At 61.7% G+C, this 27803-nt stretch overlaps 2 protein-coding genes across 2 annotated transcripts; both read right to left on the bottom strand.

The window, feature by feature from the left end:
* Nucleotides 1-104: 104 nt before the first annotated feature.
* On the bottom strand, nt 105-27803 carry LOC119100063 (uncharacterized). Its single transcript, XM_037223178.1, is given in 25 exon segments — nt 105-241; nt 244-343; nt 901-1044; nt 1313-1490; nt 1754-1867; nt 2393-2523; nt 2888-3029; nt 3319-3437; nt 3673-3876; nt 4833-5014; nt 5884-6034; nt 7860-8097; nt 9810-10249; nt 11700-12295; nt 12941-13137; nt 13639-13777; nt 14517-14742; nt 15085-15135; nt 15760-15963; nt 16306-16390; nt 22019-22241; nt 22359-22494; nt 22762-22855; nt 23493-23858; nt 27682-27803. Coding segments are annotated over 24 exon segments (4557 nt in total). The 5' UTR covers nt 23819-23858; nt 27682-27803.
* On the bottom strand, nt 9004-10359 carry LOC119101706 (putative G-protein coupled receptor 152). Its single transcript, XM_037225123.1, has 2 exons — nt 9836-10359; nt 9004-9727 (listed from the first exon to the last, which is right to left on the bottom strand). The coding sequence occupies exons 1-2, from the start codon at nt 10241-10243 to the stop codon at nt 9485-9487; spliced, it is 651 nt and encodes a 216-aa protein (XP_037081018.1). The 5' UTR covers nt 10244-10359; the 3' UTR covers nt 9004-9484.

The raw sequence follows: 27803 nt of genomic DNA, 5'->3' as shown, positions 1-27803 counted from the left end.
GAGGAGTTTGTGCCACCATAACCTTCCTGACCCCCCCCCCCCCCCGACTCTCACCTTGAGCAGTATGAAGAGGGAGTCGGTGTCGCCGTACACCACCCTGGCCCTCACCTTGAGCAGTATGAAGAGGGGTCGGTGTCGCCGTACACCACCCTGGCCCTCACCTTGAGCAGCATGAAGAGGGAGTCGGTGTCGCCGCACACCACCCTGGCCCTCACCTTGAGCAGTATGAAGAGGGAGTCGTGTCGCCGTACACCACCCTGGCGGCCCACTCTGGCCGGGACTCGATGGTGCGGATGGCTCGCTCCAGCGTCTCGCGGCCCTTGCTGACCACGCTGTCCCCCACCTGGTGGCAGCCGACACAATCATCGGCCCACTGTCGGGGACGGCACCGGCCCTCGCAGGACACTGTCAGCGCGGGCGATGTGTGTGTCACATCACACACACACGTACATGCACATGCACTCACGCACGCGCACACATACATACACACACAAACAGCCAGCGAAGGAGATTGATTGCGTGCGTGCGTGCGCGTGCGTGCGTGCGTGCGGCGTGCGTGCGTTCCTGGCCACGGGGGGGGGGGGACAACGGACTGCGGAAACAAGGGGAGCGACAGGAACAAGATCGCCGCGAGAGAACAACAGACGCTATCTGAGCGTTGGACAGCAGGCGACATCACAAACACTGGGCACGACAGAGCACAGCAAGACAAAACTGAGATGCGGCACGAAACGCGGCACAGCGCCATACACTGCAACAAGGACAAAAACCGGGCTTCAAACGTACGCATACGGCTAGGGACGAGGTGGGCAGATTCGGACAGCCGCCCTCTCAGGCATGAACATTGCTGTGGGCCTGAGAAGACAGCCCAACAGCAAGTCGGAGTGGTACAAGACTGACCTCGATACAAGGCATGCGGCCGCTGAAGTTGGCCGAGGTGTAGCCGTACGTTACGTTGGCGATCAGCTTCAGACCCAGCTGCTTGAAGTCGAGCAGGCGCCTCACCGACGGATTGTCCTTGTTGGCCTTCATGGCCTTCTTCACCTGCAGTCGCACGTCTACGTCAGTACCCGTCACCTCCACTCATCGAGTAACGCTCCCGCAGCGCCCGAGCACCTGGCGACGAGCGTGAGGACTCTGCACAGCCACAAGCTTTATGTCAGAGCACAGCCGGATGGGCCAGCGCTGACGGCGTCAGTCAGACGTCTGTCACCCGTCTGTCGGACGACCGAGGCTTCCGATCAGAGCCAACCGGAGGCCACCCGGCACCGGCTGACGGCGCCGTCGTCGGTGCCGACGCGGCGCGCCTCACCATGATGCGCGTGCCGAGGATCTCAGCCAGCATGTCGGGCAGCACGCCGCGGCGCACGTCAGCCGTGACGAAGGCGACGCCGCTCGGCGACACGTGCAGCTGGTCCCGGGCCAGCAGGCGCGCCAGCAGCGGCGGCGGCACTTGCAGGGCTGTACAGCCCAGCGGGAACGCGCCCCGCCTGCGCGCAGCGTCGGCAGGTGAGCGCCCGGCGCCGCACGCGCGCCCGAACCAGATGCGCGCCACAACAGCAGGCCCCCTCCCCCCACACACGTAAGCGGGGCAGAAGGACGGGGCGTTGAGGGGAACATTATTCGGTGGAGGTCGTGCATGTGGTTCCCGTACTGTCCCGTAGTTTGCTACCGTAAGTCACAAATAAAGGGGAGAAACACAGAACGTAACCTTCACTTAACAAGCCGCTTCTTAGTCCCCGACCAGACTCACTGTCCGAGGTGCTCCACGCGTCCCAGACAGGTCGAGAAGCAGTAGTTGTAGGCGATGATCATGGACGGGTAGAGGCTCTGGAAGTCCAGTACCACCACGGGATCCACGTACATCCTGCAGCCAGCCACAGTGACCAGGTGTTTGTACGCAGCTGCACCACCGACAGCCCCACGACCGCGCACACAACCGGTGTCGGAAACGGCACGCGTATGTAACTCGACAACGCCTATCAAAGCGCTGAGGCCCAAAGTCAGGACACGACAATCACAAACATGTGGACAAAGGTAATGTAACACATTCAGCTACTGGTTGGCAGTCTCCTTTGCTCCTGTCGTCCACAAATCCACGCCATTTGCTTGCTTTTCTTTCCTGCAGTACGAATGACGAGATATTTATGGGACGTTTACATCCAACCACTGATGCTTCGGGCGTTACCCATTTCGCTGACATGCAACTTCATGCTTCGCAACGGCACCGACCGCTCATTTGGGAGATGCAAAGATCGCTTTGCCGCTCAGAGGCGACGCCTGAATACAACTCCGACACTGGCATTCCTCGGCGATGCCCTTCGTCCACCCACGGCCTCAGGAGCAGTTTCACCAGCTCATGAAATGCGCTCTACGCTCTGTGCGCTCTCACTTGGACTCGGGCTCCAGAATGAGCTGCACACACTCGGGCGCCCGAGCCGCCGCTCGCTGCTGCACAGACGGCGAGACGGGCACGAAGTTGCGCGGCTTGGCCAGCCGCAGCATCATCGACTCGACGCGGAACTGCAACCGGCGCCAGGTCTCATGTGGCCGCGCTGAGGCCGAGGCGCGCTGGCACGCCAGTGAATGGGGTCACAAGGCTCATTAGGGCCTCATCAGCAGCTAAGGCGGAGGGTGATTAAAAATGAGGGCAGATTGAGCGCCATTCATCTGTACGACACAAAAACAACCCGAGCTTTTTTTAATGAAGTTTGGCTGATTTCACACGACAGTAGTTCATTTGTCAATACTTATGTCCATTTGTTTTTGGTCCAGGACGACTGCCGTGAGGACAACTACTGAGCCAGGCTGGGCGCCCTGACCTGCCCGAGAGCTGGCGTCATCGCACGGGCCCGTTCGCCGCGGCAGGCGACGTCACCCGACCGACCTGCGAGCCGCGGGAGATGACGTCGAAGAACTGGATGCCGAACACCCTGGCCAGCTCGGCCGTGCGGCCGATGATGTCGAGCCGCCCCAGGATCTGCAGCGTGCCCCGGCTGCGGAGGCCGTAGTACTCGACCACCCGCCACCTGATCACGAACACGCAACGGCCAGTCACGCCCGGTCCGCAGCGGGGGCGTATCTGTGCGCTGGACACCGCGGCAACTCGAGGAGCGACCGTCCGGACGCGGGACGGAGGTCCCGTGCCCACGAGGGCCTGCGGAATCGATCCAAGTCTAGGGAATCCAAGGAGTCAGCACCGCCAGCCTGAACGCTGAGGATCCCCTGGCTTTCCCTGCCAGGAGTAGATCTAGCCCCGATATCTAGGCATCCTGGACGATGGCACACAGGCAAGGAATGATAACCTCGTTGGCTCACTTGTTGACGGCGGACGGGTGCTGCCACCACTCGGTCAGCTGCCGGAAGCTAAACTCGGGCAGCCGCTGGTGCAGCACCTGGTAAGCGATGTTCTCAAACGTGTAGCTGTACAGCGCCACCTGCAACACGCACAGCGGCCAATAATAGAAGAACGTAATGCAACGAGCGTCTTTAGTGGCGTCCGCAACAATTATGCTAAGACACGTACCGATTGTGTACACATGGGAACCGGAAGATGGTCTTCCAATTCGACCTCCGCTCCAGGCATTAAACATGACGCTAGCCTAGCAGAAATAGGAAAACGCAACGAGCGCTCACAGCTGGCGCAGTTTGGCGGAGGCGCCACCGACGAACCTCATGCCGCAGCAGACGCCACACGTTCAGCACCACCCGGCCGGCCAGGTGGATCTCGGAGGTGTGCTCCGAGCCGTACGGGTCCGAGTCGGCAGCGGCGCGCGAGGCGCGCTGGCACTCGGGCAGCCGCGACAGGGACGTCACCAGCGGCCGGCCCAGACACTCGGCGCGCTCCAGCAGGTAGCCCCAGGACAGCTGCTGCACCTGCCACACATCGACACGGGCTGCGGCGACTGACAGAGCGGCGACAGTCGCAACACCCGGCTTCGCCCACAGGTTGGTACCATGTTAGGATCGGGCGCAGCCGTTGTGCCTGTCGCAAACAGAATGACTGAGCTGGTTTAGTTGCTTGATTCGTTTATCGCTCATCATGACCATCACATGCGGCTGATAATGAAGACTGCTTACATGAATGATGTCAGCAAATACTCCGACCGCAGCGGCAGATCACACCTGGACGGCCGCTGGACCATCTGGGCCACGCTGGTTTCCCAACCCAACAGTCGCGCCCGGTGAACCATCCTTCGCTCGCGTCAGCAAATACTCCGACCGGCAGTATTAGGCATAGGCGGCAGATCACACCTGGACGGCCGCTGGATCATCTGGGCCACTCTGGTTTCCCAACCCAACAGTGCGTCCGGTGAACCATCCTTCGCTCGCAAAAGCCGTCCAGATTCCCGGTTAAATGGCATTGCCATCTTACCGCACGACTATCAATACATTTTTCAGGTATTTGTCGTCTCGAACAAAACAAGTGAAATATTGTGATGCTTTGTTTGACAAAGGCGTGTTCCCGGCGTCCCAGAACGTCCCCGTCGGCCGCACTCCCATAACAAAGAGTGAACACATCACGGCTGGATGACATGTGCATGTATCGCGACCTCGCCGCTTTGTACATACGCAACGATGTGCCGGCTTGGCTCATTCTCAACGAAGTACACAAATGTACCCCTGGAGACTATTCTCGTAAGAAACCCCGACTGCGACCGGGCTCGCACTTTCTTCCGAAGCGCGGGCCTCAGGTGAGGGCCTCGGGTGAGGGCCTCGGGTGAGGGCCTCGGGTGGTCTCGGGCGGGAGCCTCAGGTGGGGACCTCGAGTGAGGGCCTAGGGTGAGGACCTCAAGTGAGGGCCTCGGGCGAGACCCTCGGGTGACACTAACCTCCCAGCCCAGCAGGATATCCGGATCGGTGCCGCTGACCAGATCGATCAGCGCCTGCAGCAGGGCCGGCTCGTCGGCGACGTACCGCACGGCGAGGTCGGGCAGGCCGGCCGCCTGCAGCAGGTGGCGCCGCCTACCGGTCGATTCAGACACTACGGACGGCGCGTCGACCACGATACAGCCTGCCGGCGGACAGGTAACATGAAGCGTCAGCAGGTGATGTGACATGTGAAGCCTCAGCAGGCGATGTGGCATGTAAAGCCTCAGCAGGTGATGTGACATGTGAAGCCTCAACAGGTGATGTGGCATGTGAAGCCTCAGCAGGTGATGTGATATGTGACGCCTCTGTAGGTGGTGTGACATGCGACGCCTCAGTAGGTGACGTGACATGCGACGCCTCAGCAGGTGATGTGATACGTGACGCCTCAGCAGGTGATGACATGTGACGCCTCAGCAGGTGATGTGGCATGTGACGCCTCAGCAGGTGATGTGACATGTGACGTCTTAGCAGGCGATGTGATATGTGACGTCTCAGTAGGTGATGTGACATGTGACGCCTCAGTAGGTGATGTGATATTTGACGCCCCAATAGGTGATGTGACATGTGACGCCTCAGCAATGCTGCCGCGCGCACAAAAACGGGCAAAGACAGCAGGGCACGGCACAGACAAGCACGCGAAGGAAGGACGGGCGGCTGCGTAAAGGGCTCCGAGAGCACAATCATTTGCTGAGAATACGAGACAACCGTGGGTGTGAAGGAGGTATCAGCAGAGCAGAAAACGTGACCGGATGAACGTTTCTGCACACAAACTACAACAGAAGTATACTAGGGAAAACCCGATTCCAAGGTGCGCGCGGCAGAGCTGAGGTCCACACCTCTAAACATTGAACACCCCTCGCCTGACCAACCGAGAGGGGCCACAGGGTCCTCCAGGCCAGAAGGCGTCCTGGAGCCCTGCTGCAACGGACCCAGCTCGGGCCCGGCCCTTCGACCCGAGATTCGAGACCATCTCTCCGCGCTGTCGGGCGCACGCCCGGCCAGCGGCCGCACCGGAGGTCTGACGGGGTCGTCGCCAGTTCTCCGGCACATCGTCCGTCAGGTGGTAGAACACGGCGGCCACCGGATCGTGCTCCGGGTCAGGGAGCAGGTCACCGCGGGTCACGGCGTGCACCTCCAGGCTCAGGCAGGTCAGGTATTGATACTGAAAACACGGACGGGCCTGTCACGTCTGCTGCCATCACACGGCTGGCCGGCCAGCGGCGGGACGAGCTTCAGAACTGATCCATCAAAAACAGAACCTATACGCACAGGGCAAACCCATTAGTCCACAACCAACACGAGTCAACAGCGCTCGTATGTTCATGACATGAAACGCAGTGGAAAGGAACCAACGTAAAGGTTGGTTAGGAAAGCATCAATCGTCAAATGAGGATACGACCCGTGCGTGAAGTTAAGTTGTCATAAATCGCCAAAATGGTTTATTCACGCAGTAGACATGGCTTTAAAATTGCGTAAGTTGTTCAGTGCATTAGCGAGGAACATTAGTCACATAGATAAGACAGTAGTATTAGCCTTATTCCCCGGAAAAACCAGGAGAATGGAGATATATTTGGGTTGATATTTCGGCAACATTCCTTTCTCGAAACAAAAGCAGAAGTGAGTTCAAAAGTACCTGCCGATGAACCCCACGGAACAATGTTCCATAGGGCTCTAAAGAACTCATCACGTAGTGAAAAAGAAAGAAAGAGCATAAACAAAGTATGGGCTTTGCTGTTGGGCAAGGGATATTCTCCGCAGCTTTTAGGTAGAATGTTAAAAGTAAAAAAGTCCAGAGCGCGGGGGGGATGGGTGATAGGAGGCGCGAACACGTCCTATCGGGAGATGGATTCTTAAGGCTACCTTACATAGATGAACATTTGCTTTGGAAAACCGAACACATTGTTAAAAAATCAAAACTGCACATACGCAGAGCTTGGAAAAACGACAAAAACCTTAGAAATTATCTGGTGAAATCTTCCATCTCGAAGGCTCAGTGCCCGGGTGGCAACAGATCTCACTTATGCAATTCTGGGTTTCGAGGGGTTTGCACGCAAAAAACGTAGTTTACGAAATTAAGTGCAAACTATGTGAAAAACATGGGAGGGATATAGTCTATGTCGGGGAGCCCATGCGCGCTATTCGTTTGAGATATAATGAATACCTGCGAGACGCTAAAAACAAAACAGGGAATACCCCTTCTGGTGACCATTTCTTGGCAAAACACGCTCAGGCTGAAATCGAGGAAAGTATGGATCCCATGCCCCTTTTAGAGCTCAAAGTCATCTACAGAGCACAGGACCACCCAGACAGGAAACTATTCTTATAAAAAGTCGGCGACCAAATCTTAACATACAGGGATCATCATGGCCAATTACGCGAACGTGATATGTGCCTCTATGCGTGATGTGCGCTAGCTTAGTCGTTCATATGTGTAAGTGATGCCCGACGCGTGATGTGCGCCGCCTGTTAAATTGAAATTATTTGCATACTTGGTGCGCGATTTGTGATGCCTGTTTAGTTTAGCTCGCTTGCATATTCGAATGAAGCGTGCTGCGAGATGCCTATTTGCTTGAATTCGTTTGCATGTAGACGTATGTCCGGGTATTCCAATCCTTAGATAGGCACTGTATCTTGGCAATGGCTGGCAATTGCTCTTTGTTTTATCCCCTGCGTAATAGTGTTCTGTAAAAACTGTGGCTCGCTGTTTAAAAAAACATGAAAAATCGAGCAGGATCATCGGCAGGCAATTTTGAATTTACTTCTGCTTTGTTTCGAGAAAGGCATGTTGCCCAAATATCAACCTAACTATATCTCATTTCTCTTGGTTTTTCCAAGGAATACGGCTAATGCTACCGTCTTATCTATGGGCATGGTTTTGATTGGATTAGCTCGCAACGGCGAGGACAAGCCCTGCATAACTGAAACCCAAGTGGTCGACCACAGCCCAACTAAACATCATTACGGCCACCTTAAATCACCCGCCTCACCTCATGCGAACACTGGGCGTCCTGCAGGTTATCCCAGTCCAGCTTGAACCCGTACGTGTTGTCGGCGCTGTTGGCCCGTTGGAGGCCGTACGACGGACTGACGAGCAGGGACGGCTCCAGCGGCGAGGCGCCGGCCGGGTCCCGCGGCGCCGGCGCCGGACTGACCAAGGTGGTGCGGTCCCGTGCCAGCACCGCTGCCACGTCATCCGACTGCGGCTCCTCAGAGCTGGCCGGCCGACTGTCCGGCGCCTTGCCGCCCGGCGCCGGCAACGGCGAACTGGCGCTACCCGGCGCCCCCTGGCCGACCCTAGAGGGTGCCTCCCCTGCCTCTGTCCGTTCTGGGATACGCTCCAGCCAGCGTCGCGGTCCACCGTCGGTCGTCCCGCCCGTAGGCGTCTCAGGCCGCGCGTCCGGCGACGGCTCGGCTCGGCCCACGCGCCGTCGCTTAGCCGGCCGCCGGCTGACGGGGGTGAGCAGGGACGTCACGCGACCGTACGACGCCGTCCGCCGCACGCCAGTCACGGGCGTGAGACCGAGCGAAGCCGGCAGCGACTCGGGCGCCACCGCCGTCAACGGGGTGCTGGCGCTGGTCGGACCGCCGGCCGGCGCCGCTGCGTGCCCCTGCTCTAGCTCCTCCTCGCTGGCGCTGCTGCCGCTGTCGCTGGACGAGTCGACGCGGTGCCGGGGGCGGCGGCGGCCGCTCAGCCAGGCGCGCACGCTGCGGCAGCTGGGCGGAGGCCGGGCCGGGGTCAGAGTGCAGCGGCCGCGGCCGGCGAGGCGCGCGCACGTGGCGCGCTCCTCCAGCGCGGCCACAAGCGCCGTCACGTCGGCGGGCTCGGCGGCGCCGGCCGCCGCCACCGTGCGCCAGTGGCGCAGCCCGCTGGCGGCGCACACACCCTCGAACGGCTCCAGCGGTGCGGCGCGGCCGGCGCCCAGCACCGCGCGGCTTGGCACCGTCGGCAGCGACGCCCGCACGGCGGCCGGGGACGGCGGCGCCGGCAGCAGCAGCCGGACGGGGCCGCGGCCGCCGTCCGCGCCGCCTGCCGACGGACCGCCGCCCCCGCGCCCGGGCTGGTCCGCCGATAGCGGACCAGCGGCCGGTCCCCCGGCGGCGGACCGGCCGCTCACTGGAGAAGACCTTGTCTGGTACCCGGACTCATCATTCGGTCTCGTTTGGTCTCCCGGGCCAGACGATTTGCCCTGACCTCCCGAGTCGGATGGCCTCGTCTGATAGCCCGACTCAATCGGCCTCACGCTCTCGTCTCGCTCCGACGCTCCTGTCCCATGACCGGCTTCCGCCGTGCCTGCAGCGTGACTCGGCTTGGACGAACAACCTAGCCGTCCTGGAAGCGCCTGGCTGACGCCACTTGACGCGTCCGGCAGTGCTTCGCTGGTGGGTTGGGGGACGTGTGAGGGATCCGGATGGAGGCGAAGCAAATACTCCAAACAGAAACGAAGCAGAACAACAGACATAAAAGCTCGTCCGATCTCTGCGTTCTCACCGTCCAGATCGTTACACTCGGCTGCCGCCTCCCCAGCCACGTGTGACGTCACAGCTACCTCCGCATTCGTCAGCTTTTCTCGAAAGGAGGGGCCTTCAAGCGACATCGGAAAATCCGGGTCGTTTAATCTCGCTCCACCTGACGGTCCACACGCGACCGAGCGTTCAGCTGTATCAGATGGAGCATTTCTGGGCGCATCTCCGGCTCCGCCCGAGGCCCCTTCTTCGCCTGATGGTTCAGCTCCGTCTGAGGGCAGGACTTCTGGTGGCACAGTTGCATCTGAGGGTCCAGTTCCTTCTGACGATCCAGGCCCGGCTGAATATCTTGCTTCACACGATCGCTCACCATTTGATCGTTCAGTTCCGTCTGAGGACCCAGCTCCATCTGACGATCCAGCTCCAACTAAGAGTGCAGGTCCGTCTGAGGGCTCAATTCCATCTGAGGGTACAGGTCCGTCTGAGGGCCCAGGTCCACCTGAGGATCCAGCTCCATCTGAGCATACAGGTCCGTCTGAGGGCCCAGTTCCAGCTGAGCGTACAGGTCCGTCTGAGGGCCAAGCTCCATCTGAGCGTACAGGACCGTCTGAGGGCCCAGGTCCATCTGGGGATTCAGCTCCACCTGAGCGTACAGGTCCGTCTGAGGGCCCCGGTCCATCTGAGGATCCAGCTCCGTCTGAAGGCCCAGCTCCGCCTGAGGGTCCAGCTCCGTCTGAGGGTCCAGCTCCGTCTGAGGGCCCAGCTCCGTCTGAGGGTCCAGCTCCGTCTGAGGGTCCCGCTCCGTCTGAGGGTCCCGCTCCGTCTGGAGGGCCACCTCCGTCTGAAGGGCCACCTTTGTCTGAGTGTTCCACTTCATCTGACGGCTCAGCATCATCCAGGGCCTCATCTTCCTCTGTCGGCTCAGTCTCCACTAAGCGTCTAGCGACAGACGAGGGCCCGGTCTCCGCCGCCATTACAAGCCCGTGACCCGGCAGCGGACCAGCCTGGTTCCTCGGGCTGCCGAACGTGCCTTGGTGTTCCGCATGCGGCACCCCCGCCGTGTGGGGGCTCACACCCAACGCGCCGTCCGGTCGACGCCCACCAGATGTTGGCTGGATTTGATCTCCAGGCCTCGGCACAGGACCTCCGTGCTCGCTATCTGCCGCTTGAAGGACCTCTTCGAAATCGTTCCAGAAAATGTCGCACGACTCGTCAGAGGTGTGATTCGGACTACCGACGGTCAACATCGTTGTCACCACTCCCACCTGACGGCCTTCGCGCGCGAGTGACGGTCCGGACGAGGCTGGCACGGCGCCGAACTCGTCTGCAGCTGCCGCCGTGTCCCAATGTGCGTCCCCTGTCGCCGTCAGAACCGCAGAGTCGCCTTCATGGATCATGTCCCCGGCAGGCGACCGCCGTCCGAACTGACCGGCGGAGCCGCTCGGGCTGCCCCGCGGTGTCCGCTCCAGCTCCGGCACCCCATGAGGCGATTGCTGAGACTCTGAGCCGCCCCGCTCGGGCCGACCCGACCGCGGTCGGCGCTGCGGAGACGGCGCCGACATCTGGGCCAACGCGGGCCGGCTGTGCGGCGATCGACCCGGTCCCGGCAGACTGTGCGAGGACTGGCCGCACTCGGGGCCCTCGTAAGCCACCTGCCCGGGCCCGAGTGGGGGGTACTCATCCTCGGCGGACTCCCACCGCTCCCCGAGACCGCCGGCTGACCCGAACGTGCTCGCGAGGGCTCCTCCGAGATCGTGACTGGTGCGCCGGGACTGCTCTGGGCGCCGCCTGTCTTTCGCGCCGTCCGCGCAGCTCTGTGGGCAGTGCAGCGGCGGCGCCGGCTCCGCCCTGCTGTGGCAGGGCCGCGGAGACTCAGGGTTGATGCTAGACGACTGCGGTGACTCGGGACTGCCGCGCAGCGACTGCGCCGACTCCGCCCTGCTGTTGCAGGACCGCGGAGGCTCAGGGGTGATGTTGGACGACTGCGGTGACTCGGGACTGCTGTGCAGCGACTGCACCGACTCCGCCCCGCTGTTGCAGGACCGCGGAGGCTCAGGGGTGATGTTGGACGACTGCGGCGACTCGGGACTGCTGTGCAGCGACTGCGCCGACCCGACTCTGTCTTGCGGAGATGGCGAAGAAAAAATGTGCGAACGGTGAACTGAAGCTGACTTATTGTCTGGAGAACGGCCTATCTCTAACTGTCTTTGAGAGGACGGTCCTGGCGTCGGCTGGCTGTGAGGGGACTGTCCTGCATCAGGCTGGGCACACCCAGCCTGGCCGGGGTCCACTCCGTTCCGCGGATACTGCACGGCTCCCGTCCCGAAAGGCAGGGACTGGCCTGCCTCTGCCTCACCCCACACAGACTGGATCGCCTCGCGAGCAGCGGTGGGGCTGCTGTCGCCACCGGCGAACAGAGCGTCCGCCGGCGACAGCGACTCGTCGTACAGACAGCTCTCGCGGAGCGGCAGCCAGGCCGACTTATCGGCGCTGCCCGAGCCTGGCGCCTCCTCCAGCGTCAGGCGGTCCGGACTGCAGCGCGCCACTTCTCCCGGCGCACGGTCCACGCCGGAGCTCTCCCCGGCCTCCTGCGGCTGTTGACCGGGCTCGAAGCTCTCTGTGGCCTCCCCCGCCCGACGGTCCGCGCCGGAGCTCTCCCCGGCCTCCTGCGGCTGTTGACCGGGCTCGAAGCTCTTTGTGGCCTCCTCCGCCCGACGGTTCACACCGGGGCTCTCCCCGGCCTCCTGCGGCTGTTGGCCGGGCTCGAAGCTCTTTGTGGCCTCCTCCGCCCGATGGTCCACACCGGGCCTCGCCCCAGCCTCCTGCGGCCGGCTCGCCGTACCGAAGCTCCCCGCGACATCCCCTGACTGTTGCTCCGGTCTGCAGCACTCTGAGAACTCCTGCGGCGGCAAGGCAGCTGCACGGACCGGCCCAGAGCCGGCCGTGCTGTCTGGCGCCTCTGCAGACAAACGGCAGCTCAGCCCACTGTGGCCGGAGACCTCGTCCGACCTCCGCTGGCCTGAGGTCGCACTGCTAACGAAGAGAGAGCTGTCCGCGACCCGACAATCATGAGCCAACTCCGGGCTGTCGACGCCTCGGTCCTCTCCACAGACCGGCTCAGGGCTGCCGACATTTTGACCGTCCCCAGAGACCGGTTCAGCAGTATTTTGGCCGTCCCCAGAGACTGGTTCAGCGGTATTTTGGCCGTCCCCAGAGACTGGTTCAGCAGTATTTTGGCCGTCCCCAGAGACCGGTTCAGCAGTATTTTGGCCGTCCCCAGAGACTGGTTTAGCGGTACCTACACCTTGGCCGTCAGCACAGGCCGGCTCCGGGCTACCGACATCGACAATGTCATCACAGCTCAGTTCGGGGCTGTCGGCGTCTGCGATATCCACAAAGACGGGTTCAGGGCTGCGAACGACCTGATCGTCCTTGGGGTCCAACTCCTGACTGACGTCTGGATCGCCCTCACAGCCTGGTGTACGACCGCCCACTTCTGCGTCATCTTCACAGTCCTGCTCGGGACTGCCGCCTGGATCATCACCGCCGGGTTCAGGGCTGACATCCGGATCATCCTCTGTACCCGCTTCAGAATTGTCCTCACCTGGGCCCTCCCCTGAGCCCAGTCCGGGGCTGCCGACAAACGGCACTCGCTCCGTATTCCCGGCGCCCTCCTCCTCGTCGTCGGAGTCCTGCAGGTCCACCACCTCCACGCCTGGGCGCTGCGAGTTATCGAACAGCAGGATCAGGTCGTCGTCGTCCTCCTTCTCCTCCGGCGGCGCCGCCAGAGACGTGATCTGGCTGATCGTCGGGAGGAACGGTACGGGGGACGGCTGAGGCTGAGAGGCCCGGCCTCTACCGCGTCCTCGGCTGGTCGTCGCGGCCGAACTTCCGATGACCAGCCATCCGCCGGATCTGGCACGGTCCGAACTCCTCCCTCTCTCTGCGGTAGGGCCTCCACCCCTTCCAGTGGCGGCGGTCCCTCTACCTCTGCCGGCGCCGGTGGGTGTCTTGCCTGCCCCACGGCCCGGCGCTGCCCGGCCCCGAACACCGGTGGCGGCGGACCCTCTACCTCTGCCGGCGTCGGTAGTCGCCATGCTCCCGCCACGGCCCGGCGCTGCCCGACCTCGGCCCACACAGGATCTCCTACCTCTGTTGGCGGGTGTCACTTGTTGCCGGCCGCCGTCACTGCCCTCCTGACTGAACCGCCAGGGCTGCGCGAGCCCGGACAGCCGCGGCGAGAGTGGCGCACGCACGCGCAGCGCGGCCGCATTCGGCGCGGGCACGCCGTTCGTGCCGGGCGGTGGCGAGAGCACCTGCACCTCCTCCTCGTCCTCCTCCGGCGGGGAAGGCGGCTCGAAGAGCTCGGGCGACTGCAGCGGCCTTTGTCCGCACGGCGGGCTGGCAGTGTCACCGTGGCTGCTGTCGTCGTCGACCTCACCTGCGGCAGACAACGGTGCCGACGATCCGCAGACGTAACTGCGGCCCTCGAGCGCCAGTCTCGGTAACAGACGAATCTCCCCGGACATGGGTAGCGCCTGGGGTAAAATAATCGCCGCGGATCATGTGAAATGAATAGCATTCGTTCCAAGCACATAAAAGAGCAATGACTATGACTGGCGAGGAAACACTTCGTCCACGAGAGCCAGCTCGCTCAACAGTACAGCGCCAGCCGCTGCGGCACGCCGGCGGCAGTTCGTCGCCGCAGCTCGCCAGCTCACCTGTCGCCGCGCCCGGCTGAGAGGGCGAGGCCGGCCGCGGCGGCGAACGTTCGTCCGCCTCGCCGCTGCTGCAGGAGAGGTAGGAGAGCCGCGCCATGCTGTCCTCGGGCGGCCGGCGCAGCGGCAGCAGCAGCTGGCTTAGCCCGGCCGAAGGCGGCGCCGGCCGCCGCCGCCGCGGCAGTGGCGGCGGCGGGCCCAGCCCCAGCGAGGCCGGTTCCTCGTCCGACTCGGCGCCGGACGAGCGGCCGGCGGACCGCTGCGCCGGCGGCGGCGCGCTGTCGCGACTGGCGCCGGCCGGCTCTCGGCGTGGCGCCGGCTCGGCGTCGCTCCTGCGCGGCTCTGGCGCCTGCTCGCCCGGCGGCACCCAGCAGCGGCGCCAGGTCCCGCGGCCCGCCCGCCCGCGCGCCACCTTGGCGCCGCGCACCGACCGCAGCCCTACCGCCGACGAGCGTGCCTCACCCGCCCGGCAGACGTAGTCGGCCGACTCGTCGTTGTCGCGCTCCGGCGAGGGCGTGAGCCCGGGCCCGGGCTCGGGCCCGGGCGAAGGCGAAAGCGAGCGTTGGACGCGTCGCGCGCGCCGCCGCTGCCGCGAGCCCACCGCCGGGCTCGTGCTGTCCGCCGCCATGTACGCCACCGGGCTGGACGGGCGTGGCGGGTCGGTTCGCCGCTGTCCGTACGTCCGCACCTGGCCGAAAGTCGCCGCCGACGGCTGCGGCCTGGTCCCGAGCGCAACGTGCGGCGCCGATGGCGGGCCGGACGGCTGCGGCCCACCGCCGCTGCTGGGCTGACTCCACAAAAAGCCTCTCACACCTCCCACGTCCGCCGGCGGGGGCGCGAAGCGGAGCCCTTGGCCCCAGTCTGGCGCGTCCCAGCGCGGCGGCAGCGGCGGCCCATAGGCGGCCGGTGCCGGTACCAGCCTGACCTGACCCGTGTGACCGGGCCTGCTCAGGTACCCTTGCAACGCGCCCCGCACAGCTCTGAGCTCCTCTGTCGTTAGTGCGATGGTACGCGCTCCCAGCCGGCGCACAGACGCCATGGGCCTCGGGCCCAGTCGGACCATCACTTCCAGGTCCCGCACCTGAAAGGTGGCGGAGACCGGCGGGAGGGGCGGCTGATCACCGGCCAGCGCCGGCTGTGGGGCGACGACGCGCGGCGCTCCCCCGCCCGACGGCAGGACGGGGCGGTAGGCTGGAGGCGATGAGAAGTCGGGGTTCGGCAGCGGCGGGCCGCGGCCAAGAGGGCCAGGCGGCGGCACTAGGCCATACAACATACGCGGCGGACCCTTGGCTGGGGGGCACGGCGGCCACGGCGGCGCCCGGCCTGCGGCGGACGGGACGCCGATGACCGGTGGCTGAGGACCGCAGGCAGCCGGCGCGCCAGACGAGCGCGGCGGCGACTCAGCCGACGGCCCAGAGGTGGACGACGACGCACCGGGCGCGCCTGTCGCCGCGCTGCCGGCCGAACCGCCGGACAACTCAGCTTCGAACAGGTGCGGCACTAGGCCGGCCGCAGGTGCATCGGAGGCGGCCGTGGCCGGTTCCGGTCCGGCCTTACGCGGCGAGGACAGCACTGTCAGCTCCACCTGCAGAGGCATCGCGTCTGGGGCGTCCGGCGACCGAGCGATGATCGGTTTCACGTCCGACAGCAGGTCGGCAGGGGAAGGCGAGGTCGGCGGCGGCGGTGGCGAAGGCGGGCGACCAACCTCCTTGCCCATCCACCCGATCAAGGGGCGCTCCATTGCGAAGGGTTCCAGCGCCGGCTCCAGCGCCAGATCCAGCGCCGGATCCAGCGCCAGCTCCATCGTCGGATCCAGTGCCAGCTCCATCACCGGCTCCAGCACCGGATCCAGCACAGGATCCAGCGCCGAATCCAGCGCCAGATCCAGCGCCAGATTCAGGGCCGGATCCTGCGCATGATCAGGCGTCGCCGGCTTCGGCAGAAACTCGTCCAGAGCACTGAAAGGGAAGAGCGCCGCATGACGTTCAGCCGTGCTGTCACGGCCAGATGTTCTCTTCGCACGTACAGTTCTCTTCCTTGCTGCTTTTCTTGGAGAACACCCTGTTCTGCCTTTTCGCCCCTTAGTCCGTCTACCTCCTGTCACATTCACTTCAGGTGACCCCAATCCCGACCGTTGGGTCGGCCCAGCCGAAGGTGACTGGGCCGGCGAGGGCGCCGCGTCGGCGGCCCCCTCCCCCGCGGTCGAGACCGAAGACGAACCTTCAGCGCCGCCTCCCGCCACCGCCGCAGCCCTCTCGCCGGGCGGCAGCACAAAGTTGTGGCCGTCCCAGACCAACTTGGTCTTGGGCCGGCGCAGCACGATGTCCGGTTCATGCCTGCCGGCGACGCGCGGGACCCGCCGCCCACCGGCACACCGCTCGGCGCTCCTTCGTCTCTCACCGCTCCAGTGCGGCGAGCTCTGCCTGGGGGGTGCGCGGCGGGGCGTCACCCTGACCCGAGCCCTCTTGCGTGGCCACGGCTCGTCGCTGGCCAGCGCCCTGGCGGCGGGACGCTTCTGCGGCGACAGGTGGATCATCAGCGGCACCTTGCGGGTTTTCGAGGGGCTGCCGCCCGCCGCCCGCCGACGCGTCAGGCTTAGCTTGTTCCATCGGCTTCGGATCCGGAGCCTCACGCGGGTCGGGACTGCGGGAGCCAGGGGCGTCACCGGCTCGGCACTGGGAGCTTCTTCTTCGTCGTTCGTGCCCGCTGTCTTCGGGAGGACCGGCAGGGCGTTCACGTTGAGTCTTTTTAACACAACGACGGGGTTTAAATCCGCGCGTGAGACGTCGTTTTGAGTGTGAAACACTCGCTGCGTAGACTTTGTGCTTCCCTGAAGTTCTGAGGCGCAGGCCACCTCTGGAGTTACGTCGCAGTCATATACATTCGGACGTTTTGAGCCCAATGCCGCACGAGAAGTCCCGTGCAATCCTTCCGGTCTCTTCTGGTCTCTATCACCGCGCGAGATATTGATAACTGCATTTGAAGTTTCTTCGGAGTCGCCTGCACTTTCCCGAGATTTCCGTGTCAAACCACCATCGAAAATTGCCTTCGCGTCGCGAGAATTCTTCCAATCCAGACAATCAACGAGGGGAGCACCTTCAGCACAGGGCCGTCGCTCGCCCGTGGCCTGCGCCGGGTCGCCAGAGGGGCTGGCGAGCTGCGGCGTCCGTCGGAGCCGGTCGGCCGCCGCCCGGTCGGCCGGGGTCAGCAACACCCTGGCTCCGACCGCCCGCCACACGTCAGCCTCGCACATGCCGCCGGTCAGCGCCAGCCACGCCACGCCCAGGTCCACCACCTCGACGGTGGCGGTTTCGCTCGCGGCGTCTGACGCACGGCTCAGAGATGTTCCGCGCTTGCGCCTCCTCGTCGACAGAAGAAAGCGGCGTCTCTTCTTCGGAGGTCGGCCGGAACGGGCGGGCGCAGTGTGGTTTGAGGGTGTCTCGTCTACGGCCGGGAGGTTGGCATGCAGATCCGCCAGAGCGGGCGGCCCCACCTCCGACACAGATGAGGAGCGACTGCCACGGGGACGTCGACCTGCGCCACCCCCACTGTCAGGCCTACACAGCACGCCATCAAACTCCCACTCCAAATCAGCAGCGCCAGCGGACTGCCGGCACTGGGCGTTCGACCCGCACCGCCGAGGATCCTCACCCTCGCGAGGCGCACAGAGCGACACGCCCGCGGCAGCCGCGTCGGAGCGCAGCTCCCCAGCTTGATTTAGGCCCTGAAGAACAGCCTGAGAAGCGTCTCGGCCACCAGTCGTCCTCTCGTGACGCGGCTCCTCGGACGCTGCTAGACGGCGGCCAAGCCGCAGTTGCTCCCCCCGGCACTTTTCCTCAATCAGCTTATTGTCGACAGCGGGCAAGCATCCGCCCGATATGGTAGAGCCCGCAAGTACTGACGGAGAGTCTTTGCCCAGTGCATTACGATCAGGAGACGACGGTGAGGAGCCTTCACTTTGCACACCCGTGTCCGAACGCGGCCGGGACGGACCCTCGCCCCGCTCACTCGCGACGGCCGCCGACGGCAGCCGACCGCCGCCCCCACCACCAAACACGCCCGAGCGTGCCGGAGCCGGGCCACCACTCCGCGCGCCCGCGCCCACCGCGCCCTCCGCGAACGGCCCCGCTCGATCACCACCTCCGACGGTGGCGGCGGCGGCGCCAGCCAGCTGCTCGCCGCAGAGGGTCCGCTCGGCGCCCGGCACCGGCAGCTGTCTTCTCAGCGGGTTCGGCGCCGGTACCCCGTGCTCTCCACGGCCGTCACCGCACGCTCCCCGCGCGGCGGCCGACGCCCCCTCCGCCAGCGGCAGCTTCAGGGCGGCGGCGGCGGCGTCGCTCACAGCCACGCGACGCCCGGTCGTGCCCAGTCGGCGGTACCGCCTGATGCGGGGCCGCGGCTCGTCGTCACCGACGCCGTCCACCTGGGTACACGGGGCATCACGTGAGCTGGGTCACCTCACCCAGCTGGGTCACCGGCATATCTTCGTAGACAGATCTGATGAAGCCGCTGAGTCTGGACCGCGTTAGACTGTGCTTGTCAGAGGCACTCACGCACGCACGCACGCACGCACGCACGCACGCACGCACGCACACACACACAGTGTGACTCGGAGTTCAAACACTGATTACATTGTAGCACCAGCCATGATCAGCTCCCGGCCATTCGGATATCATAGATGCACAACATATCAACGTGGCAATCACTGGTGAGCAGCGCAGCACCGCACGCGCTGTTCACCTGAGGAACCGTCAGGCCGGAGCTTTGACCGACAGATGAGCTGTTCCCCGGATCAGCCGCGGAAGACTGTGGGCTGAACTCTGTGTCTTCGGCCTCCGGCTCACGACCGTCACCGCCTGGCTCTGGGTTGGCTCTGTCGCCGCCTGGCTCTGGGCTGCCCCTGTCGCCGCCTGGCTCTGGGCTGGTCCTGTCGCCGCCTGGCTCTGGGTTGGCCCTGTCGCCGCCTGGCTCTGGGCTGGCCCTGTCGCCGCCTGGCTCTGGGCTGGCCCTGTCGCCGCCTGGCTCTGGGCTGGCCCTGTCGCCGCCTGGCTCTGGACTGTCCGCTCCCGACCTGCACAAATGATGACATGGGTTTTAGTGTGCGCCGACCACTGAGGCCATTTTGGACCCATGCACAAGCGACGTGCTCAGTGGACCAACGAAGTACTAGAATATGTCAGCCAGTCGCCGTACGAAGAGAAACGGCACAATGAAAACTGAGAGCTGGCAGTAAACTTATCTCCAGCATTACGACCATATCATTAGCTCCTGGGTTTTAGCGGCGCATCAACTGCACTGGTTTGTCGCGTGTGACGGTCTGATTACGAGTGCGCCATTTCACCAGAGCCAGCTGTCGTCGAGCCGTGTAGCAAGGCCTTCGGGCAGCCCCAAGCAGGGACGGAGCGGCCCGTGAGCTCACCAGGGCCGCTGGGGGTCGCTGTGCTGTGACCAGACCACCTGTGACATCTCCAGCTCGTCGGCGGCGTCTTGCGCCTCCCGGTCGGCCGCCTCCTCGGCCGGCGGACGCTCCTCGCCCGGCGACATCAGGCAGAGCAGCGCCGCCGCCAGCGCGTCGTCCTGCGAGTCCACTGCAACAGGGCACCGCGCCCGCTCACGCGCCACACCGGGTCACGAGACCGCGCCACGGCGCGTCACGAGACCGTGACACGCCACGTCACGAGACCATGACACGCCACGTCACGAGACAGCGCCACACTCCGTCACGAGACTGCACCACACCGGGTCACGAGACCGTGCCACACCATGTCACGAGACCGCGCCTCACGGCGTCACGAGGCCGCGCCACATCGCGTCACGAGACTGCACCACACCGGGTCACGAGACCGTGCCACACCATGTCACGAGACCGCGCCACGCTGCGTCACGAGGCCACGCCACACCACGTCACGAGGCCGCGCCACACCGCGTCACGAGGCCGCGCCACATCGCGTCACGAGGCCGCGCCACATCGCGTCACGAGATCGTGCTACGCCGCGCTGCTGAACCGCGCCGCACCACCGTAACGCAACAGGCTGCGAGTCTAGCGCCGAGGCGACACTGCCAACGCGCTGCAGCGCACCGCACTACGTGGCAACGGACTTCGCCGCAAACTAGAGCTATGTCGACACGCCGTTCACGCTACACTGCATGCCACGGTGTCACGCTGCCTTACCACCCTGCACTCCGCGAGATACCACACCCGACAGGGGTACGTCCCAGAGAACACCACCGGAGAACAACCACAATGCACGATATGAACAATAGCACGCTACATTCGTCCCTATACTGACCTCAAGCCAAGCCAGCAGCACACGTTGTACCGCAGGCCACGCAGCCGCCGGCGGTACTCACGCGGCAGGGACGAGTCGGCGCGCTGCGAGAGCTCCAGGACCAGTCGCTCATCCACGTTGGCGTCGTCGAGCGGCGGCGGCGACGGCGGCGGTAAGGTGTGTGGGGATCGGGCCGGCGCCGGCGTGAGCGGCGGCAGGTCGAGCGAGCTGGCCGGCTGGCAAGCCGACTCGTCGGCGCACTCGGCCGCCAGCGACGCGTCCAGCTGCGAGCCAGCGCCGGCCGAGCTCGACTCCACCTGGCGGCCGGCGGTGCAACTGAGGCGGGCGGCACGACAGACCCGCGGTCGCTGCGCGGGGCACGGCAGACGGAGGAAACGGAGTCAGGCGGCATAAGGGCGAGGAGAAGGAAACGCGTGAGAGCAGTGGTACGTACGCTATTTCGAGCTCATCACTTCCGGCGTCCTCGTGAGTCGCCACCTGTTGTCGCCACCGTGAGTCGCGTGAATAGTTCAAAGACACCGACCCCACCACGGCTGTGATGACGAAAACATAACGAAAAGTGTGTGGAGAAGCTCGCTACGAGACGATCTTGCCCTGATAGCTGAGAGCGGAACCCAGATTACTCGGGATTGGCGATGGAGGTAACCTCACCGTTGCCTGCGGCCCAAGCGACCATGGCGGTCCGACAGCTGACCGAACAACAATCTGAGTCCGGGCCAGCCCACCTCCGCCTGGTCCGTGAGTCTCAGCCAGCTCACCTCCGCCTGGTCCGTGAGTCCGGGCCAGCTCACCTCCGCCTGGTCCGTGAGTCCGGGCCAGCCCACCTCCGCCTGGTCCGTGAGTCTGAGCCAGCCCACCTCCGCCTGGTCCGTGAGTCCGGACCAGCCCACCTCCGCCTGGTCCGTGAGTCTGAGCCAGCTCATCTCCGCCTGGTCCGTGAGTCCGGGTCAGCTCACGTCCGCCTGGTCCGTGAGTCCGGGCCAGCCCACCTCCGCCTGCTCCGTGAGTCCGGGCCAGCCCACCTCCGCCTGGTCCGTGAGTCTGAGCCAGCCCACCTCCGCCTGGTCCGTGAGTCTCAGCCAGCTCACCTCCGCCTGGTCCGTGAGTTCGGACCAGCTCACCTCCGCCTGGTCCGTGAGTCTGAGCCAGCTCACCTCCGCCTGGTCCGTGAGTCCGGGCCAGCTCACCTCCGTCTGGTCCGTGAGTCTCAGCCAGCTCACCTCCGCCTGGTCCGTGAGTCCGAGCTAGCTCACCTGGGACTGGTCGGCGAGCCGCGCCGCTATCGCGGCCAGGGCGGCAACCTCGCCGGGCTGCCGGCGGGCGGTGCGGCCGTCCGGCGGCTCGGGCGTCGGCTGCGAGTCGCGGCCGTCCCCCGCCTGCCGCCGCCGCGCCCTCTCCTCCCGCCAGATGGCCGCCAGGCCCGGGTTGCCGGCGCCCAGCCCCGGCTCTGCCGCGCCACGGGACGCAGGGTGACGTCGGCGGCCAGCGCCCATCGCCGGGCGCCAACACGGGTTCAACAGAGCTGCAGTGCGCCCATCGGCCGAGCCAGCCGCTTTCGTCCACATAAGGTAACGCAACGATGCACCTCCAAAGAGAAACACTACATCGCCAAATGGAAACTATGGCTGCGATGTAGGCGCCCTTTGTGCCCTGGTATTTCATCGCGTGACCCACACTTCAGCCCGCAGCGTGGCCATGCCGTGCCGCCTGATCACCGGCTGCCGGCTGCAATGGCCGGCACCCCCTGGACCGGACGTCACCCAAGCCAGACGGCCGGCAGCTGACAGCTCACCCGTCGCCAGCTGGGTTCGGTTCAGGATGTGGGAGGCGTGCACGTCCACTTCCAGCTGGCAGCTGCTAACGGCGGCCAGTCCCGACCCTCCGGAGGCCTCCGTCCCTGCGGACGAGCGCGCGCTCAGAGCAGGCCGGGGAGGCACAGCGCGGCGGGCCCGGCACACGGTCAGAGGCGGCGGCTGGGACAGGCCGGTGGAGCTGGGCGGCGCCGCACACTCACCCGCCTCGGTGCGAGCCCTGTGAGAGGACACGTGCAGCAGGTTCATCCCCTGCAGGTTGAAGTCGATGAGGAACTGCAGCAGGTACGGGATGTGCACCTCGTGCGGCTGGAACGACCGGTGCATAACGGCACCGCTCTGTGAACACGATAAACACACGTCAATCGGTTCCCTGCCCGCTAGTGATGGCGTACGGCCGGTGGAGATAGAAAACAACAGTCATTGTGCAGATCCACATGACCACACGCGTACAAAAGAAAACCGTATAAGAGTACCACCGCAGCGTCATGGTTGATCACGGGAAATGCGTTTGCAGACGACGCGCATACCTGAGAACAGTCAACCACACGACGTTCCATAAAAAGTTTAATTCTATGGTGTGGAAAATCTCACATCTCTATATACCTGAAGAAGTTCCGCAGCTTTTGAAACCATCCTTGGGTTGTAAAGGAAAACTTTGAAGAACAAATGACTTTTCTTGTGATATCCATAGTATGGTCTGAGAGAAAACAACACATATCAGCATATATGTCCCACAACGGCCAACAGAACACATGAGCAGTTGGACCACCACCACACTTTAACTCAGCTTGAAACTGGGAAATTGAACATCTGTTCAAGACATTGCAAAGTAATCTTAAAAGGTAACAGGCACAACCTGCCATCACTCAGACCAATTCAAGAAAATGAGAAAAGCCGTAGTCGTCGTCATTGGACTTCATGATGCACTCGGCTGTTGAGGCTATTTGGCGTCGCCTGCCCCAACCCCTCTTCTCCAGCAGGAAGAGCGGACAAATGACAAAAGTTGAGTTTATAGGTCTGAGTTGGAACCATTTTCCTGGAAATCCCACAAAGCACAGCGTAGGGGTGAAACGAGAGTACGAAGAGGAGGAAAGGGGGACGGAGAATAGAGTAGAGGACATGAGTAGAGGCCAATGGAAAATGAAAATGTCAGAATGGAAGACGCGAGACGAGCAGGGAAGACAGAAGAAAAAAATAAATGAGGAAACTCGGAGAGCAGAGCAAAGTGTCACACGGACTCGAGGAAACGAAAGGACAAACGAGGCGAAGACAGCAACATAACCGGAAGAAAGCGATAAGGCGCGGCCGACCGGCGCCTGTCCGAGCTTACTTACATGCCAGCCACCAGCGCCACCTTGTGGACGTGTAGTGGCGCCGTCTGGCGGCCGCCGGCGGCCAGCGCCAGCGCCCGGTCCAGGCCGGCCGCCAGCTGGTGCGCCGCGCTCGCCGCCGCGCTGGCGCCGTCGAACGGCACGTAGAAGTACGGCAGCACGCCGTGCACATGCATGCACGCCTTGGTGCCGTCCGGCGTGGCGCCGAACACGCGGATGACGGGCACGGCGGTGACGCGGCGGCCGCGGAACTCGGAGTAGGTGGCGTCCCAGCCGTGCGCCGGCTCGGCCATCGCGTGGTCGGCGGTCACGAGCCGGACGGACAGCATGATCGGGCTGCGGCGTCCACCGGCGTCAAATAGAGATGCCCTGTTGGTGGGAAGCACCGCTCACTCCCATGCTATGATGCTTTCGGTTTGCAGACTATGCTGCGCCAATCTGCATTGGAATGTCATATTGTCATGGAGATGTCAAAGCATGAAGTCGCAAGCTTTCCAAACCTCATGCAGGGGCTAAAGAGCAAAGATGAATGCGACCGATATTTCACAAATGTCCAAGACAATACTGATCTATAGCACTGTGCAATGGAATTGGCATGGTTGACTATGAATGCCCGAAATCAGGCGTTTGTGAAAATCTACGCATCCTGAGAAGACCAGTACACACGAAATAGGACGTTCATGGAGCATTCAGGGGTGATAAACAGCTAAAGGGGTACTCCCCTGTTGTTTGGGCACCAAAGGAATATGGGGATAGTGCTGCTGCAATGGAGACTGGAACAGGGTGTACACGTCGTTTTCAGTCACAAGCATATAGTCATGCTACTCCAAAACTTAGGAAGGAATGATGTTTACGCGTCAACGATGTGCCGAAGTGTTTTTCATGGGCTGGCCTACCGCACATCGGTGGTCCCGCGCTCCTGCAGTATAAGGCATATGATCAAAAATAATGTTTGCAAGAGTCTGAGTCTGAGTCTGGGGCACCTTCCTGGTGGATGTAATGAGCCAAGAGTAGTATCCAACTTTCCTCAGCCAGGAGCTTGATGCTACTGCCTTCTCCACCCACATATTTTCAAGAAGAATGCTACCAAGCTGTGATGAACCTACCACCCATGGCAGGAGGGAGATACAGAATGGGATGGATGGATCACCTGGGCCTGAAAGCATACAAAAGGCAGCAGCTATGGAAACAGCTGGAAACAGCGAAAGCCAACAGGCACTGTGCAGCAGCATGAGGGCACACCTCACCAGGGGCGGATCTAAGGGGGGGGGGGGCACGGAACCATGATCCTCCCTCGGGCCCCGAAGGGGCCCACCGTTTTTTTAACACATAACGCAACAAAACTGGGTACCTCTGTAGTTTCAGGCGACCAGGAACAGTTATAAGCGAAAGTGAGGGGCCTATGATAAGTCAAAAAAACATTCACTGATTGACAATCAGTCCGATCAGTGATTGGAATAGCTGTGACCTGGAAATTTTAAGTCTCACTGCGCTGTCTCTGGGCCCCATCTCCTTTTCGGGGGACCTGTATGCCTACTTACAAGATCATTTCAATCGTTAAGGGGCATTCCACGTTGCCCTTCATTCCTTTGCATTTGCTCGGAGGACCCTGCGCTGTTGTTGGGGCCCTTCCTGTAACCATGTCGGGGCACTCTTGTCAATCACGGGCCCTTCCACGGATTCTTTCCATTCGCCAGAAAGGCTTTGTGAGCTATAGCCAGGGCCCCATATCTTAACCTGCCGAGGTATTCTCGGTTGTTCAGGGGCCCTCTACGTGTGTCCCGGTTAACCTACCGACGTATTTGCGGTGTGCTCATGGGCCCTCCACATTGGTCTAGGGCGTTTCTAATACTCTGTCACTTCCCTAGGCCTTACGCTCCTGTCGGAGGCCCATCTGATGCCTGCTTGGGCACGCCCAATCGTTCGGTGACCCTCCACACTGGGTCGCGGGTACTTCTTTTCTAACCTGCTGTTAACCTGCTCGGGCACACTCCATCATTTGGGGCCCTCTACATTGGGTCTTGGATACTTTCTATTTGAATGGAAGGCCTCATGCTCTTGACGGGGGCCTCATATGTTAACCTGCTTGGGCGCACTCGATCGTTTAGAGCCCTACACATTGCGTTGAGTATTTCCTATTTGAATGGATGGCCTTATGTTCTTGGCGAGCCCCATCTATTCAGCTGCTCGGGCCGGCGGCGGATGCAGAGGGTGGGGAGGCACAGGACTTCCCCTCCCCCCCCCCCCCGCTGGACCATGCCATGGGTACCTAAAAGCTTCAAACCGTCCCATAACCGGTCGGACGGACGCATATTTCTTATCACAGACAACGAACTTAGACGATTCTGAGCCAACAGACAACCAAGAACCATTGCTAGCAAAAGTAAAGAGTTCACAAATAAATTAAGTTAATTCCTCGTTGATTGAAAAAATGTTGCTTGGGAACATTTTGGGGCTCATTACGCTGTTGGGTGCGTGGCCCTATATGTCCACTTGCCGGGCCAATCTGATCTCCAAAGAGCTTTCCACGTTGTCCTTGATCTCTTTCCATTTTCTTGTAGGGCTCAATGTGCTGTTGGGATGCTACTTGCCTTCATACCTGAGCACTGTTCATTAATCAGGTTTTCCTCCACAAATTCTTCCCTTTTGTGGAGTTGAGTGTATAAGCCCTGAAAGGCTTATACACTTTTCTGGGGTCCCATATGCCAGGGTGTGCTCAGTTTCCCTTCATAGAAGTCTTGGGGTCTTTCCACTTACCTGGAGGGCCCTGTGCTGTTGCTAGGACTCTTTATAAGGTAAGGCACGGAAACACTGGGTGTTCAGGGGCCCTCCACTGTGATCGAAGGCTCTCCCCCCTTGGTCTCATCTGCAGAGGACTCTTAACTCCCATGGATGCTGGTGTTGCTAACCTGCCCCTGCACTCGTGATCGCGCAGGGGTATTAGTTCATGGTCTTCAATAATTCCCTTTTGCTCAGACGGTCCTGTGCTATGGCCAGAGCCTTATATGTCAGCATGCCACAGCACTACTGATCGTTTATGGGCCTGCCACATTGGTCTTGCATTCTTTTTGCTTGCCCTGAGGGCCCAGACTTGTTGATGAGAGCCACTTGTGTGTACTCAATGTGTATGCATCTGTAGCATGCCTCTGCTTTATAGGACTGTGCACAGTATGACAGGCTTCCATGTTTATTAAATAAATACATAGTAAATATACACATACATGAATATATATATATATATATATATATATATTACATACAACCTGTCTTACAATGTAATGACTGAAATGCAAATATATTTTTGGGGGAGGGGCCCCCAACTCCAGGGGGCCCCACAATGTCCTGTCCCCCCCCCCTCCCTTTGACAAAATCCTAGATCCACCCCTGCATCTCACACCAACAGACCAATGATACGGCCTGTCATCCAACTGCCTGGCCACTCTAACTGTGCATATGTACAATGAGTGTGTCACCAGTACAAGTGTCTGATCAGCAATAACATTGGGGACTTGCCTTCTCTTGCTTTCAAAATTCATGCATGCCCATGACAACACTCAAAGTAGCAGGACCAAAAGATACTGAGGACAATCCTGACCACCCCACCAGCTATGAGGCTGATGCTTATGACTGGAACATGGTGGCCATTTATCTCTCCAAAACCTGTGTAGCCCTTGCTACCAATGAAAAATGGTTATTGAGGTCTGTGTATAATGCTGGATGCATATGCATCATACACATCCAGATAAAATCCTCTCTTAATGGGGGCAGGTTGCACCATCCCAACTTTAACCAGCTGCTCTCAGCTGGGAAGCAACCCCCACCAAGATAGCCTGGTATCAGAGCCTGCTGCAGAAAGGCTTAAGTAAAAACAACTGCCACCACAAGTGACAATGGGCTGCTGATACCAAACAGCTGTTTGCACAAAATAAGGGACACAAACATGTTGTGCTTTCTCAAGATGGTGATGAGGAGTCTGGATATAATAAGCTATCCTGACTGCCTCAGCACTTGCATCCTTTAATGGGACATGAATTGCAACAATTGCAGTCAGAAGGTAGAATGGTAGTGTTTTGCTGTTGACATTTTCTGTCATGTCTTGAGTTAAGATGCTAGTCAGTCATCCTTGCTAGTGGGCAAGTCAGTCATCCTTACCAGCAGGTAACAATGGAGAGAGAGGGATAAATTACATTACCTTCAGATCTCCCTGCCTCTCACCCTATTGAAGTCTACGAGCATCAGGTAAACTGCTGTATGCCATTATGAACAAGTCCCAGTATTTTTAAGTGCAAGACACAAATTTAGTTGTGTGCATCG

The sequence above is a fragment of the Pollicipes pollicipes genome, unplaced genomic scaffold, assembly GCF_011947565.3.
Source record: "Pollicipes pollicipes isolate AB1234 unplaced genomic scaffold, Ppol_2.1 Scaffold_4881;HRSCAF=5763_pilon_pilon_pilon, whole genome shotgun sequence".
Classification (NCBI taxonomy): domain Eukaryota; kingdom Metazoa; phylum Arthropoda; class Thecostraca; order Pollicipedomorpha; family Pollicipedidae; genus Pollicipes; species Pollicipes pollicipes.
Note: the sequence above shows the minus strand (reverse complement) of the source record. Positions and strands in the feature narration are given on the sequence as shown.